Raw genomic sequence first — 18,387 nt, 5'->3', positions numbered from 1 at the left:
TGGGTTTCATATTGGCACCTATCGGAGTACATAAAGGAGGCATGGTGATTACGCGGGTCAGTGACAGGACTTGAGACCCCGAGCTCCTCAGGGAACTCAGTCACGCCCTCCTTTCCCCAAGTGTCATCAGAGGCATTGGGGTCCATTTAACTACTCCTACAAGATGTACAGTTAACACAATTAACTACAACTAATCATGTTAACTACCACCTCACGGGTCCAGGTTTGTCCTATCACATCGACATAAAAAATCATCAATGGTTTGCCGTGATTTTACTGAAATCTTCATTCCAGAAAAAACACAGAACACCGCCAACGAGTCCCGGTCTACCAGCAAAACAACCCTCGACCTACTCTACCCATTTTCTTACATCTTATACTCTAGTATGTACACACAGCTATGCCTAACCAAGTCTACAAGACCTAACAACCTGATTAGCTCTGATACCAAGCTATCACGCCCCAAACTCAATAATAGGACCCAGGGGTGAATTAGTAACCTAACATGTCCCTGTATCATACAAAACATCCATGATACATCATAATGAATAAGGGTCCGACTCCATGGGGTTCCCAAGCACCCTATACACATTCACATACAAAATGTATATACAACGAAAAATACTCTTTCAATATATACCTTGTACCATACCAGAGTCTATACAAAAGGAATCTAGGTTCCATAATACAAAACGTAAACCCGAGAGTCAGCCAAATATCCTAAAATGACAACTTAATACAATCCTAGTACTTACCCAAGTACTTCCCGCAGTACACCGACCACTACGCTCCCAACACAAGGACGTTAGTTCCTGTTACTCGAAGGACCTGAAAAAAACATGTGCGTGTGATAAGGGTGAGACACCTCTCAGTAAGGAAGAATCAAGTTATATCGGTGTGTGGCATATGAGTGTTATCATGACATAATAACATACACAGTTAAAACAATTCCAGTATTTTCACAAAACAAGTAAAACAATCTGGTGTCGTCATACCCTTCGGTTGAAGCCGAGCTATCTGGTGATATTTCACACCCTTAAGTAAAAATCGGCGATCTGGTGATATCTCACACTCTTCAAAAAAATCCGGTAGTCTGGTGATATTTCACACCCTTCAGCAAACATCGGTGCCCCCAGTAACCTGGCATAGCATCAGCCCATAGTGTTGAACCAGTATAGATATGTTGTTTTCACACCCTTTGGCAAAAGCCAGCCGATCTAATGGTATTGCGCACTCTTCAACAAAAGTCGGATTTCAAAACCTAGAACAATTCGGAACCCCGTTCCTATTTCATTTCATTAAAACACAACTTATGCATGTTCATATAACCAAACAATGTCACACCCATTTGGTAATCTAAAATCATGATTTTCCAAAATATACAGTTCAAACAAGTCAAGACATGACCATCTCTATAACACAATATATACATCTCAATATAATCACGGTTTTCCAATGAAACCAGAGATACAACCCAATGCTCCCTTTTTTTCAAAATTGTAACATAAAAAATCCATAATTTTACCCGTTAGATTTCCCCAAATGAGTAACCAAAACACACACAGGACCGTGAACCACAGTTCTATCGAGTCCGATTTCAAAAATAACCGACATAAATAGAATCCTCTTACCTTTTCCCGAAAATCCAAACCCGAACTCTATGGCCCCTAAACCGCAAATCGGATTCCCAAAACCTATAAACCACAGTATATAACATACTCACAATTCTTTTCCCTACATAGCCACCGAAACAGAATTGAAAGCCAAGCCTTACCTCACTTTCAAGCCAAAACCCAAAAATGCCCAGAATGAAGATCCGTTCCACAAATCTTGAAAAGAATCCTTCCCTGATCCTCGTGGTAACGTTGGATCGATGATTCCAGCAACGTACGGTGAAGAAATCTAGAGAGAGAGTGATATTCAAGTTCCTAGAGAGAGAGAGAGAGAGAGAGAGAGAGAGAGAATTTTAGATTTCTTAGTTGAGAAGTAATAGAAATGATATTTATAGCCCTTTGACTCGGCCAACCTCGTCAACGAGATGACAACTTCATCGACGAGTCATTGAAGACAATTTGTCGACGAGACGGCGTGGCTTCATCAACGAGCCTGAGATTTACGGATTCCCGTAACCTCTTGGCTTCTCCTCATCGATGAGCTGCTGCATTTCATCGTCAAGCAGCATAAGGCCTTCATCGACGAGCTTGAGATTTCCAGATTCTCGAAACCTCTCGGTTTCTCCTCTTCGACAAGCTTCTGCATTTCGTCGCCGAGCAACATAAGGCCTTCGACGACGAATTTTGGCTTCGTCAATGAAGCCTGCTTAATTTACCATTTTACTTTTTTCTTTATTAATTTATTTCATATACCATGGTTCGGGTTCCTACAGCATAACAGTGCATCTCTTTCTCCTGAAAAAGAGGCAACATTTTTTGCTTCACTCTTATTTTCAGGCTCCTTTTTCTGGGAGCAACATTGATTTTTGTAGTGGCCAATCTTGCCACAATTCCAATACTCGATTTGCCTTTTTGCTCTGAGTGTTGTTGAAATTTACTAGAGCTCTTGATTTGAACCATCTGCTTCTTGATCTTCCACGATTTTGTTTTCTATTTTGATTTTTGCCCCTGGTTTGTTTCTCACCTTATGTGACCAAGGCACACCCTTGGAGGTTAACGATTGACTTTCTTAGGGTGTCAGTATCTTGTAGTGAAACCATCACTTCTTCCAATTTCAAGGTATCCTTGCCAACAAGCAATGTTGTGATAAGACTATCATAAGAAGGTGGTAGAGATGTTAGGAGACGAAGTGCTTTATCTTCTTCTTCAACTTTTACACCAAGATTCATTAACTGGGTCATGATCTTGTTGTAGTCATTGATATGGTAAAAAACATTTACTCTTTCCTTCATTTTTAGCTGATAGAGTTTCTTCTTCAGAAATAGCTTGTTTGTTAGAGATTTTGACATGTATCTCTATTCTAATTTTTTCCATAACTCAACAGGTGATGATTCATCTTAACACTGAATTTTTAACTTCATTTAACAGGCATAAACAAATAGTACTAATTGTTTTCATTTCCATCTCTGCCCAATCATCATCTTTGATAGTTTTTGACTTCTTCTCGACTAGCAACTTGATCAAGTCACATTGAATTAAGATATCCTTGACTGTACTCTGTCATAAACTAAAATTGTTCCGACCGTCAAATTTCTCCACGCCAAACTTGGATAAATTGTCATATATTATAAACAGCAACTTAGAGGCTGATTTTGGCAAAATTGACTGCACCAATGCGTCCGGAAGGACCAAAATAGCAAAGAATGAAACCGGTCCAATTTATGTGAGCCCCACTAATGATGTGACAGGTGAGCCCCACTAGTGACGTGGTAGGTGGGCTCCATTGGTGACGTGGCAAATAAAAAATCTTTGGATGTCGCAACAAACAAGCACTTCTCCTTTTGTTTGGTTCAATTATTTGTGCAAGAAAAAAAAAAAAGTATCCCTCCTTACTTTTTAACAAATGACGTGCCCACTTTTTTTTTTTTATAATAAAAGTCATCACCTTTATTTTTTTTTATTTTTTATTTGTTGTGACTTGCTAGGGAATAAAAATACAAACTTGAGGCTATGTCCATCAGAGAGAGAATCTCACTGTATGATTAATAAGAAAAATACAATGGAGGAGGAGATCAAACTCTAACTCAAACCAACACTTAATTGTCTCCAATCAAAATTTATTAGAAAAAAGATTAAACAACACTTAGTTGTCTCTAATCAATGGTAACGGAAGTCAAGAAGAATAAAAATTTCACATATATATCATTGTCTATATTTACCGCAATCCTACATTGAAGGGAACAATGGCAGGCAACCATAGATCTGCCCAAGTGAAATTATACGCGGTAAAACGCACAGCCTGTGACAAGTTCATCACTTTAAAGCCGGGCCACTGAACCCGATCCGACATGTTCGAACCCGGCCCGTAATTCTCAAACTCCCCGTAGAAAAGCGTGTCCAACCCGGCCGTTCCGCTCCAGGGCGACCACCCGGCCGGGTCAATGAACCCGTCGATGTCGGACTGCATGTAGACGGTCCGGGAGTAATTCTTCCAGGGCCGCCCCAGATAGGACTTGGTCGAGTTGAGGTCCGCGGCCAAGTCGGGCGCGGGCCGGACGGTGCAGTTCTGGATGGAGATGCCGCTGGCCTGGGTCGGGTCGGTTCGACCCTGGGCCGTGACGATGTTGGTCTGGTTGGCCATGGGTTTTCGAGCGAAGATGCCGCAGTTTTGGAAATTGGAGGCGGCGTTGCCGAAGATGAAGTCGACGGTGCCGTAAATCTGGCACTCTCTGTAGAATTGCCGGTGAGTGTGGACGTAGAGAGTGTCCTGGAACCCTTCGAAGCTGCAGCGGAAGAAGACGCTCAGGTCGGCGCTGCACCGGACGGCCACCGCCTGGTGCTTCTCAGGCCCCGCCGTGTTTTTGAACGTTATGTCTATGGCTGCAAATCTGTCGCCGGCGACGGCTGCGCTAGCGAGCATGTGTTAACACAATTGGATAAATATAGAATTCAATAAATGAAAGCTTTTCCTTTGTTCAAAATATGCCGATGCTGAAAACTTGTAAATATTGTATTGCTTTTTTTAAAATAAAATTATTTTAGGCAAATAAATGGACCTCAAATTTGAAATTTTAGTATTTTTTTTTTTGGACAAAAGACATTAGCCTCTTGAAGATTAATAAAAAGGCAAAGACTTTTCCTAAAATTTCAGAATGTCACAAATATTTCTCAGTTTGCCAAAAAAAACACAACCTCCCTTAAAAAAAAACTTGTCATTTTAAAAAAATATAAAGGAAAAATTTATATATATATATATATTTTTTTTGTGTGACAAATTTCAAGAAAAATGTATGACATTCTTGAAATTTCAGGTAAAGTATTTGAAATTTTTGAAATCTTAAAAGAGGTCATTGTTATTTTGTCATTGAAATCTTGAAATCTTTTGCCTTTCTTTTTATACAATTTTATGAAAACATTATTAAAGGTGACATAGACAATTTTTTATTCTAGCTATTTCTTTTTAAAAAATAATTGTATTTTATTCTTTTAAAAATAACACTTATCATTCTTATAATCTATCATGACCTTCTCATATGAAAGACAAGACAATAAATCACTACACTCGAGCAATTTATCTATTTTAGCAATTCAGTGGGCTTCAGTTCAAACTCGAGTTACTCTCTTAATTCTCTCAAAACAAAAACTACACATAGAAAGAACTTTCTTACTTAAATTAATTTGATAAAAATAACTAAATTAATTAACGGGTCAAACAAAAATAATATATAATTGCGAGATATTGAGTATTTAGTCAGTATATTAAAGTACTAATTTTTATACTCATTTTGATATGTGAACCATCACTTTTTATTGTACAATACTTATTTATCGTAAATTGAGCATGGTAATAGATTGAAACTAAAAGTAAAAATAATTAAAAATAAATTAATTTTTATAATATAATGTAGTATCAAATATGTATGTTTTACATTAAAATCAAGTTCTAAAAATCACATGATCAAATCATTAAAGCAAATCTTTAATAATGAAGTACAATGTAATTAAACATACTTACAACACTCTTGTCACATCCAATGAATCACACACAGGAGAACAAAATTTTGAAATGAATGTAGAATAACATAATATAATATAAATTATTAGACAGAATATATGAAAAAGAAATAATAAATTATTTAATTATAATAATATAATGTAGTATAATAGTGTATGATTATTTTAGGAAGCGTAGCTAAATTATTATACCTTGTGATACCTATGAACTTCGATATGTGCATGTGAATAATTTCACATTAATTAATTAATTACCTACGACGTTGAAAAACTCAAGTTCTAATTGCTTACCGAAGGTGGCGGAGTTGTAGGTAGTCCAGCCGTCGGCGACGTTCCGGCTGCCGGTGACGACCGTCTGGTTGATGCCGTCGCCGATCATCATGATACTACTCTTATTTTTGGGCACAAGAAGGTTCTCCTCGTACACTCCTTTCTGTATGTAAATAACAAAGTAGCCGCCCGTGTAGAAATTAGTGTCGTTGGGAGCGGTGGCGATGGCTTCTCCGATGGTCGTGAAGTTGGCGGTGGTGGTGTTGCCGCCGCCGCCTGTGCCCACTGTCACTAGCCCCTTCACCTTGATCCCACTCTCTTTCAACAACTCCCTCAGATTCTCCAACCGCATTGATCCTCCATTGTCACTGTAGTCGTCTCTTCTTTCTAAAACCTGCTTTATTCAACTCCTCACATATTTTTTCACTTCAAGATTATGATAAATAAAAAATAAAAAAAAATAACACATTCCCAAACATGTTCTTAACGGACACTGTCAGGAAACGCGGTACCTTGGTGAGAGTGGATATTGGTTGGTGAGCCCAGTACGCCTCACCGGGAAACCGATCCCGACTGCCGGCGCCGCTCTGACCTTCCCTTGCGGCGGACCCCAGCGTCCGAGACACCAAAGACAGTGAAAGGCTAAACAATTCGGAGGCGCTCGCCACTGGCGCGGTCACCGCGCCGCCGATTTTGCTCCCCGATTCCTTTAGCCCCTCCAAGCACGTGTCTTGATAAGTGACTACGGCGGTGAGCTGAGTCTGGACTCGGCTCCCGAGTTCGCCAGTGGGAGACCCGGCCGAGGGCAACTCGGCCCTCGCGGCCTGCAAGTCGTCCATCGTGAACTCCACGAGCTGACGGCAGTCTTCGAGCGCGCGGGCCTCCATGAGGCGGAGCCGTGGAGCCTCCGACAGCGACTGCCGCTCGTGGTGGAGCTGGACGTGGGACTTGAAAATGCGGGAGAGGCGATGGGCGTCTTTGAGGCATTGTTTGAGGAAGAGCTTTGCGTAGTGGAGCGGGTCGGGGCTTGGGGATCCGAATGACAGTAGGACGAAACGGCATCGTTTCGGGTTCGAGGTGGATTGGCATGCCAGGGTGGGCGAGTGGGTATCCAGGTCGTGGGTATGGGCGTGGGTCACGGATACAAGTATAACCAAACCCGTGAGGAAGAGAAGAGGAGGAAAGAAGCGGCAAAGGTTTTTCATGGTAAGGCAGCGTTTGGGTTAATTGGGTAAACTTTAATTAGGGTGGGTGTGGTTGTAGGGGACATAGCTTGTGAACATATATAGGGGAAAAAAGTGTAAAGGATCACTTTTTGGAGGTCTTAAGTATGATTTAAGGTTAGGATTTTACCAAAAAAAAAAAAAAAAACTTTTGAGAATGAAGTTGGTCAATTTAAACGGCTAGACGAAAATTTAAAATATGGAAATGGGAATGGGAAATGAGCATGAAATTTTTATCATTTTTCATTAATTTAGTTGATAAGTTTATAGAAGGGAAAATGGATAAAGAAATTTACAATTTTATTTATATGAAGGATTTAATATTTGAGAAAAAAAAAGAAAAAAAATCAAGAAATAAACTTATTTTTATTGTTTTTTTTTTTGTATTAACACTATTACAAATAATTTTTTTCCTAATATGATTAGACGCTAAAAAAAATTAAATGTTAATAATATGTAAGTTTAAACTTTTATTAATTTATTTGTTTTTACTTTTTCACTTTCTTGATAACCAATTATGAAAAGGTCAATTTTTTTTTTTGTTTCCTTAATTTTTTTTAATTTCTGACAAGCATAATAAGTATAAGGGAGGGGAAAAAGTAGATAAGTCTTTTCTTTTTTTTATTTGATTTACATAGGAACTCTAGCCACCAACGAGCCCTACAGACCCCTTGGTGTGGCACCAAACCTACGAATCAACATCCTCCACCCCCAGGTCTCGTTGATTAAGGTAAAGTCCGGATGCGGACAAGACTTCTGTGCATTAGTTGGACGTTCGACCAATCCGACTCCCGGGACACATCTCCATTACCATCCACAATTTTCGCTGGCTTATAGAGAACTCTCACCATCCATGATCCTCGCTGGCTCATATAGTAAACTCTTACCATCTACGGTCCTCGCTAACTCACAGAGTAAATTCTCACCATCCATAGGTACCACTTGTAACAACCTACTTAAGTAACTAATTTTTTTTTTTTTTTTTTAATACCATAACATTCAACATACTCTGATACCATACTAGGATAAACCCAATAAACCTAAACAGTAAGAAGCAGAATTGAATAAACATATCCATATGTAAATATATACAATACCATACCACACAATACCAGAGTACTACATGTTTTTCAAAATATATACATACATCCGTTCCCCAATATACCCTTAACTAGCTAGGGTATACAAAAATACTCCCAAAATGAACTCACTCTCCACTGGCAAGGCAGTACATAAGCCCCTCTATCTGCAAGCCTGGTCTGCTTGCTTATCTAGATCACTTGAAAAATGTTTCAACACTGGGATGAGTCAACGCTCAGTAAGAAGAAATATGCTATTACTAGTGTGTGGCAAATGAGCTACTATATCATAAAATCTATTATCAAATAAACATGTCTAACTGAATATATAAACAAAGTATAAGTGATAAAGTACACCACCCCTGTCCCTATTGCTTAACATGACAGTATTGGAGTTTATTATTTAAAATACTTATAGTATAAGTATGTTCCATGTTTCTGCAAAACTATACATACATAAGAATAACTGAAAATGTTCCCTGTGGCTATCTGTGTGTCATGACTTACCCCCTCATGACAAGGTTGTGCAGCCCGTAGGCTAGATTTACCTTGACTGGCCAACCAGAAACAAATCACTATACTCCATAGGTCGATCTGCCCACCTCAACCCATATCTAGATGGGAAGTCTAACCTCTTCAAGGACCTAGGTGAACGACCTTACCACGTATTATCTAAATAGGTGGTTGCACTTATAAAGTAACATAGTATCTGTAGCAACGGTACCGTGCTCTGTAGCTGCAAGTCCAATGGAGTCTGATATCATATAATATATTTCTATACATATCTATCTGATTTACCATGATTCTGAAGTAATCGTAATAACCATGATGCTGCATAAACTGTACTGTAAATCTGAGAACTGTATAATCATAACATTGCAACTACATAATCATAACACTGATATTTGTGTAATCATGGTACTGAGATTTATAAAATCGTGGTACTAAAATATCGTAAAATCAGAATACTGAGATATCGTAAAACATACATTCGTACTGTAATTATAATCAAAAGCCACACGATACTGTAATACATAATTTTCATCATTTAATAAACTGCATAATATTTTAAAAATGTCTAACATAGCATATTTCCCTTACCTAACAACTGGAAAGCCCCTATAGAATTCTAACCTAACATCCGTAGGGCCTCCTACAAAACACCCTGAAAACAATATTTGCCACAACTAAATATCAATATTTCATCGCCTACAACATTTCTTATAACTACCATAAGGCCAAAAATAGGCTAAAAGGTCTTACCCTGAATTTGGGATGAAATCCAACTCGATCCCACCGACCATCCGTCCTAGCAAACTTGAAGAGAACTTCACCAGGAACGTCGTGGTGGTTTCGTATTGTCAATCCGGCGTTTGGCGGGGCCGGAAATGAAGAGAGAAGTGAGAGGATCCATAGGAGAGAGAGAGAAGAGAGAGAGCAGCGTGAGAAAGGAATAAAAATCCAGTTTTTATCTATTTATAGGGTCAGATTCGTCGACGAGACACGTCACTTCGTTGACGAATCTTTCAGTAAATTCGTCGACGAAATTCAGAGCAGCCTGAACCGTCCCTTGGTATTTTCTCGTCGACGAAACCCTGTGTTCATCGACGAAGTCTACAGCCTCCTTCTGTTTCTGTATCTATTTTCTCTCCCTCTTTATTATTAAAATGCTATTATTCTTCGGGTCACTACACCACTGGCTCCGTGAGTGTATCTACCTGGAACTGAACCCCCGATGCTCCTTCTTACTTACTGATGTCTTTCCACCACATCATGTCGTGGGGGAAAAAGAAAATAGTTATAATTCAATTTAGTATTAACTAGTAAGTAGGGGTGTGCAAACGGTCGGTTTGGCCAAATTTGATTAATTATAACCGAATTTTTTGGTTAACAGTAATCCCTAACTGAACCGACCGAATTAGTGGTTGTAACCAAACCGTACATGACCGACCAACTTTTTAGATAATTCAGTTAACCGAATTTGATCAAATAAAATTAAAATTAATTATAAAAACAAAATATGATTGCAAATTGTGTTTCTAGTATACCAATTCTAGTTTAATTAATAAAAAAGTTTATTGATAAAAGGGATACTTTAATATTACTAATTTATATTTAATTTTTAATTAATTAGTAATTTGAGTAATTCGGTTAACTGGATTATAATTTTCCTATACCCGAACCGAAAACCGAATATTCGAAAATATCCAAATTTGGAACCAAACCGAACTTATATATTAACCAAACTGAACAGACTGAACTCGGTCGATTAATTCGGTTAATTCAGTTAAATCTGAATTATGCTCACCCCTACTAGTAAGTCTTCTCTCTCTCTCTCTCTCTCTCTCTCTCTCTCTCTCTCTCTCGCTCTCTCTCTCTCTCTCTCTCTCTCTCTCTCTCTCTATTTTCCTAAAATTTCCTTCTTATCAAATTAGTCTATGGTCTTAATTTAAAGAAAGATTTGTAAAGGACAACCCCTGTACCTAGGGTTGGATATGGTTCATTTTGTTCCTAAACCATACTTCCTGAACTATTAACACAACTAAAGTTTCAGTTCATCAAAAAATGTGAACCAAAACCAAATCATTTGAAATAGTTAACTAGAATTTGATTAATCAGTTTCTAGATCAATATCCAACGATAAATCAAACTTAACTATTGGACCCAATTTGAAATTCCAAAATCTTACAAGTTAATAATTTTTTCATCTATAATAATCAAAACATAAACTTCAATGCTCAGAAGTAAAATTTAAGCATCATTTCCTATTGCAATAGAACTATTTTTTATTCTAATTATTAAAAAATATGCAATGTTGTATACAACATGTAATCTTAATATATTTTTTGATATATCTATTCAGTTCGATCAACTGTGATTACTAAATGGCCAAAGCTAGAGCCAAACTTGATGTAGGACGGATCTAATTAAGTAGCCCTAGTTTTACGATTGACCCTCTTTGTAGCACACACACAATATCACAATCTAAGGAAATAATTGAATTAACCAAGCAAAAACATCACAAGCATATTCTAGTGATCACAAGTAGTTGAGATTTTGAAAACATGAGTCCCTAAAATGCATGATTTTAGACCCTCAATCACCTTTGTTTATTCTCTTTTATCTTGTAGTTAACCCTTTGTTAACATAGTTCAAAGTTATGCAAGGTTTGTTCATGTTGTAGGAAATACAGGGTAAAACCAAGGAGTTAAAGGATTATGAGAAGCCAAGGGAGAATTGGGAATACTTAAAGCTCAACTCAGATGTTCAACCAAGTCCCTAGAGCCTCCAATCTTTCAAGGAATAAAGATATTGTTCGACTATATGGGGCAACTAGCTACCTACAGGGGCGACCAAGGCAATAGATGCAAACTCCAAGGTTCAAGCTTGAAATAGAACAATTGTAAGGTTCGATCAAGTCCTCAACACAGTGATCTTCTGGGGTAACTAAGTCCAAAAACAAAAATATCTTACTTACCCTGATTTTGGGATGGTTCCCTAGGACTCCAAATTGAAAATTTGCTCCGGCTAAGTTGTAGAGAATCTCCCCACGAGCCTTGTGGCGATTCCCGATCGTCAATCCGGGCCATAACAAAGCTGGAATCGAAGAGAGAGAGAGAGAGAGAGAGAGAGAGAGAGAGAGAGAGAGAGAGAGAGAGAGAGAGAGAGAGAGAGAGAGAGAGAGAGAGAGAGAATATCTCACTGAAAATGACGGAAAAGCTATTTATAGGCCAGCATTCTTCAACGAGTTCAAGTGATTCGTCGACAAACCCATGAAAGCGCTTCATCAACGAGGAGGCTAATTTGTCGACGAACCTAAAATTTCCTAAAATTCAAAGATTATCGGTATCTTCTCGTCGACAAGACACGTGTACTTCATCGACGAGTTATATAGGAACATTCATCGACAAAGACCCTGGGTTCATGAACGAATCCCTGTTGTTTCCCCCTTTTAAGATTTCATTCCCTTTCTCTCTCCTTTATTATTATTATTATTATTTGTCATGAATAAATTTTTTGGGTCTCTACATTACAATTCACAGAGTATAGTTACAAAATATTTACAGTATACATTTTATAGTTGTAAAAGTATTCACAGAATATAGTTGCAAAATATTTACAGTATACATTTTATAGTTGTAAAAGTATTAACAGCTTACAGTTTATAGTAATTCTATAGGTGTGAGTAATAGTTTGCAAACGAAAGTTAATTATACTAAAGTATTAAATGTATTTTATTCTGTAGTATTTCGTGTAAATGGGGCGAGGTAAGACTCTCTCCCCGAGGGCTTGCTAAGTAAGGGTAGTGCTCTAATAGGTATCAGTTGTAGCCACACTCAAACTAAATGGGTAAGGTTACAGACGGTATTAGAGTAGAGGGAAGTCACAGTGTTATGGGCCTGTACTCTTCCCTATCCCCAAGAACTCTCGCTTGTGAATGATTGTGGTAAAGCAGGACTCTCCGCCCGAGGGCTTACTGAGAAAGGTGAGTACTCTGGTAGGTTGTAGCCATACCCAAAGCAAAGGGGCGTTACATGTATGGACGTGTAATCTTCCCAATCCTTGAAAACTCTCACTTTTAAAATAATGTTTCATATGTAAATACGGTCTATAAGTGTTTTAACAGATGTTGTCGTTTAACAAATGATTATCTTTTGTATACACTAGAACTTATTTGCCACACACTAATAATAATTTATTCCATCCTTATTGAGAAGTGTCTCACCCCATCATTATCAAATATTTTTTAGATGCCCTATGGAGAGAGATAGGAATCAAAGTCGCGTAGCGAAAGCATAGGTGGGGATTAGATTTTGTAGTTTAGATTAACAATTAAATTTGTTATTTATGGTTTATCTTAGAATTTATAAGAATGTATTTAAATTTGTTATTAGAGATACTCATGTAGTAAAAGGTTTTTAGTACTTTGGTACATAAATATTAAGGTCTTCCGCTGTATAATTATTTGGTATCAGAGATTTATTATTTTTAAATAACACTCTGGACCCCAGTTTCGAGTTCGGGGTGTTACAGGAGGGGTGATTTTGGTCCATTATTCCATGGATCTTCAAGTGGTCTTCAATTCCATGCTCCAAAGTTTAAGTCTTTTATTTCATTTTTCAAGCTTATCCAATATAAAATTTCATTAAGTGATCATTTGGACTTGAACTTCAAAGTACCTGCACATAAAGTTCACATTCAATGGTGGATTTCAGGTGGTCGTCATCACAAAATCCGCAAAAGATACTCAAGGTACATATTGATCCCCATCAAATTATTGCATCATTTCTTATTGCAATGGGACTATTTTTCATTCAAATTATTAAAAAATATATAATATTATATACAACATGTAATCTTAATAATTTGTTAGTGTATTTATTTGGTTTGTTCAGCCGTGATTACTGAATGGCCCAAGCCAGAGCCAAACCAATATCTCAAAATAAAGATTCCAAATTAAAAAAAAAAATTAGTTTTTAGTTCAATTTAATGGTTCTTCGATTCGTTTTTCGTTACCTATTCTGACTTCAACCTAAGATGCGCAGAATTCACAAATTGTAATATTTAACTATATACAAATAACAAATATGATTCGTTATAAATCCGAATAAAATAATTCACGGATCATTTTAGTGATAGCAAAGACTAATATTACAGCATGTCAATGTATTTGTATTGGTGTGAAGGTAATTAATAATGACTAGATGTTGGGGCCATACCGGAGGAAAAAAAATAATAAAAACTAAATGTGAGCAATCTATGTACACCGAGATTTAATGACATGGTCCATGGTGTAAATTTGTGGTGTATCAAAAAGTATAGTCCCCTACCCCCACGGGCATGGAGCGGTGGAAAGGCATCAGCACATAAGAAGGAGCATCGGTGGTTCAATTTCAGGTAGATACACTCACGGAGCCAGCGGTACCTGTAGATGGTAAGAATTTACCATGTAAACCAGCAGGGACTGTGGATGGTAAGAGTTCACTCTGTGAGGCAGCTAGGATTGTGGATGGTAATGGAGATGTGTCTCAGGGGTCGAGTTAGCCAAACATCCAACTGATGCACGGAAGCCGTGTCTGCATTCCAGACTTTACTTAATCAGCAAGACCTAGGGGAAGGACGCTGATTTGTAGGTTTGATGCCGCACCAGGGGGTCCAAAGAGCTTATTGATGGCTAGAGTTCCTATGTAATAAAATAAAAAAAATATAGTCCCCTCTACAATTTTCAACTCTAAACTATGCACGAATGATCAATAGCTAGCTCTTAATATTTCTAATAAAGGGAGCAAGCAATATTAATGTTCATGTAAGTTTTCATTGTCCCATTAACTATTACATTCTCAATTAGTGTTAGTATGTATTATATAATCTAAGGGACCGTTTAATATTGCTATAAAAAATTATAAAAAAAAAAATAGAAACGAAAATTAAAAATCAGAAACAAAAACTAAAAATTGAAAATCAGCAACCCGTTTGATTAATATTTCTAAAACTAAAAAATTTAAAATTTAGATTTAATAAATTTTTATTTTTGTCCTTGAATCAAATAACAATTACAAAATATGATTCGAATACTAAAAGTATAAAGTAATATAAATTAAAAATACGATAGTAAAAACAAATTTATTATGATTAATTTACTTAATTATTATATTTCAAAATTCATTTTGCAAGAACAATATTATTGTATATGATGCCCCCACGAGCATGGTGCAGTGGAAAGGCATCAGCACGTAAACAAAAGTATCGGGGGTTCAATTCCAGGTAGATACACTCACGAAACCAGCAGGACTTGTGGATGGTGAGAATTTACTCTATGAGTTAGCAAGGACCATGGATGGTGAGAGTTCGCTCTCTGAGTCAGCGGTGACCATTAATGGTAATGGAGATGTGTCTTGAGGGTCGGGTTGGTCGAACGTCCAACTGATGCACGGAAGCCATGTCCGCATTCTATACTTTACCTGATCGGCGAAACCTAGGGGGAGGACGCTAATCCGTAGGTTTGATGCGGCATCAGGGGGGTCCGAAGGACTTGTTGGTGGCTAGAGTTCCTATATAATAAAAAAAAAATATTATTGTATATGATGATTGAAATATAGTAAAAATATTTTGTAAATGAATTTTATTATTTTTAATTTTTTTGAAAATTTATAGGCATTTTTGTTTTAATATATTCTAAATTTATATGATCATTTTATTTTACTTTAATTAAGAAGTATGCAAAAAAAAAAAAAAAATGAAAGATTCAAACTAAAAAAGCTAATTCTAGATACTAAAACATTCCGACAACAAGTTGTGAAGACGAATTGTGATAATCATAAACAGAAATAAAAAATTGACATCATAAATAAACACGTTTTCATAATATGTTTTTCAATTGTACATAAATGAAAAATAGAAAATCGAAAACAAAGATAATACCAAACAGGCCATAAGGAAACTAACAGTTTTTTGACATTCCAAAAACTCACAAATAACTTGGGAAAAAAAAAAAAAAAAAAAAAGGGTAGCTGAGTGCATGAAGTTTCCAAGTATGCAAGGTCTATGACAGGGCATAATATGATGGGTTTTTAGTATATAACCTTATCTTACATTTTGCCAAGAGACTTAATTTTCACGCCTAGAACATATGACATATAACCCGCACAACAACTCTTGTATTGAATCCTGGATATCCTTCATTTACAAGTAAGTGGAAAAAAGTCAATAAATTGTAGATTCAAAACATGCCGAATGAATGGAGGAAATGATTGATTGGGGGACAAGGGATCGAACATAATAAAATAATTGAAAATTTTAAATTCTCTAATATTTCAACATTGCATATTATTTTATTAATTGAAAAAAAAAAAAGAACAATAGTCCTCCTTAAATTATTTGTTGTATGAAAAGTCTAAATTACAGTCATTAATAAACTATGTGTGTGTAACACTAATGTCCTAATACTTGAGGCCTTTTGAGCCTCTTACCTACAAATAAAAAAAGCGTATGCAAAAGGATCTTTGAAATATTGGTTAATACATATTATCTTATGTTTAGCAACTTAGGATTCAGAATTTAGATTTATACTCGTGTTCAAATAGTACGAAATCAAATTTAAGACTTAAAATTCGTATTTTTAAATAATGTTAAATCGAACTTAGTAGTATAGAGAGTGATATACAAATATGGTGTAAATAATTTGGATTTCCTAAAGATATTAAGACTTTCCTCTTATGGAAGATTAGGGTTTTTTTTTTTGGTTGGTTGTGTGCATATCCACCAACAAAAAAGTAAAAAAGAAAAAAAAAAGAAAAAAGAACTTAACAAAGCCCCTTTAAGAGTGGAAAATGAAAGAAGAAAATGATTGAAAAGAAAATAGCTTAGACCCATAAAGTTTGCTTATTGTATATGTCTTATGTTAATCTTCAATAAAAACAAGTCATGTGAATTAAAATGGTAAACGCTTTTTAAATAATATTATTATTTTAATTCACATGCCAAACAATGTGTAAATGTATTTATCGAGCATTTGATATAGATTCATGTACATTTTCATAAAACGTAATACAAATATTTCATTTTATCAAACTTCACTAACAATAAACTTTAAAGTCTTATTGTAAAACATATACAGAACCAAATTTATCAATATTGCTCAATGTTAATAACATATGTGGATCTTTGACAATTAACTTAAATAAGTCTTGTGTGAAAAAAAAAATGTAATTATATGAATACAAAGAGCAACATTGATTATTAAGTAGATGGTGATCAACATTTGTTGTTATCTAATAAAATTATATCTTTAAGTATATATTTAAGAAAAACAACAAAAGTAATTAGGCTACATTTGATTCGCAGAATGTCTATACTCAAAAATAAATCTGTTTTAACTTAACTTGTGACGCCCTGAACCCGCCAAGTGGGGCCCGAGTGCCATGTGTTTCATTTATCTGTATCTGATACTATGACATTTATTACGCAGCGGAAAAAAATAAACTAACATCCCTTATAACATATTAGAGTTCTATGTATACATCCCAAAATAGTATTCTCCAACATCCAGTATTCACAAATATATACATCTCAGAAAACTTAAATGAAACCCAAAAATATACATCAAAAGTCTATACCCTCTCTCTCTAAAAAATGCTACACCAACCCCAAGTTCACTAAGCTCGATCACGTGGAGGTCCTGAAAAAAATGAAATTCACGTCGGGTGAGACACATCTCAGTGAGATAGAATAGATTAATACCAATGTGGGACTATCATGAGGTTTGTATACAAAATATAATCATTATTTACAATTTAATCCACAATTATAAAATCATTTTCTGTCCCTACTCACACACATGCAGCGTATTTTATTAACGAGTTTCCTAAGGATTGGGGTGATTACCTACCCATACAAGTAGTATCTCTCTACTCTGATACTTTATGCAACCGGGTGTGGCTGCAATTGATGCTCATCAGGACACTTATCTTACTTAGTAAGTCCTCAGGTGGATACTTTGTCTCGTATTCACACACATTCACACAATTATTTATCAACGAGGTTCAAGAGAATAGGGAAGATTATCCGCTCATACAAGTAGTTACCCTCTTCCCTAATACGTTATGCAGTTCGGTATGGCTACATCTGATACCTATCAAGGCACTCGCCTTTCTCAGCAGGGGCTCGTGCGGAGAGTTTACCTCTCCCCAAATAAATAAAATACAACAATATATAATACATTTGTACTTTACTCTGAATCTGATATTTCCATAATACACATCTCTTCATGCTCTCAGTTCCCACATTTCTCAGTATTTCACAACCACATAAACTCATTTCACATTTCTCATCTCCTATCTTCACATATTCAGTATTCACGGATATTTCACATACGTTGTTCTCATGTTATATATTGGTTAAATTAATAATTATGCATTTAGAACTCACTTCCAGATGGATAATCACTATCATGCTTCCTCCCATGACGGGTTGTGTGACCCGTAGGCTGGACTTAACCCTGGTTGGCCCACCAGAGTTTAACTAATAATGTAACGACCTGCTTAATTAAATGGGTTTTTTTTTTTTCCATACTATAATATTTTACATGCTCTGATACCATACTGGGGAAAAGCCCAATCATAAACCTAAGTAGCGAAAAGCATAAACTAAAAAAACATGTCCATATCATACAATATCAATACCAGAGTG

At 36.3% G+C, this 18,387-nt stretch overlaps 1 protein-coding gene across 1 annotated transcript; it reads right to left on the bottom strand.

Annotated features, from left to right (window-relative positions):
• Window positions 1-3,828: 3,828 nt before the first annotated feature.
• LOC131166569 (probable pectinesterase/pectinesterase inhibitor 47) lies at window positions 3,829-7,102 on the bottom strand. The gene is made up of 3 exons (XM_058125158.1): window positions 6,410-7,102; window positions 5,919-6,291; window positions 3,829-4,517 (listed from the first exon to the last, which is right to left on the bottom strand). The coding sequence occupies exons 1-3, from the start codon at window positions 7,100-7,102 to the stop codon at window positions 3,829-3,831; spliced, it is 1,755 nt and encodes a 584-aa protein (XP_057981141.1).
• Between the last annotated feature and the right edge of the window lie 11,285 nt (window positions 7,103-18,387).

Source organism: Malania oleifera, chromosome 10 (assembly GCF_029873635.1).
Source record: "Malania oleifera isolate guangnan ecotype guangnan chromosome 10, ASM2987363v1, whole genome shotgun sequence".
NCBI classification, from domain to species: Eukaryota; Viridiplantae; Streptophyta; class Magnoliopsida; order Santalales; family Ximeniaceae; genus Malania; species Malania oleifera.
This window is presented reverse-complemented; position numbering and strand designations above follow the sequence as displayed.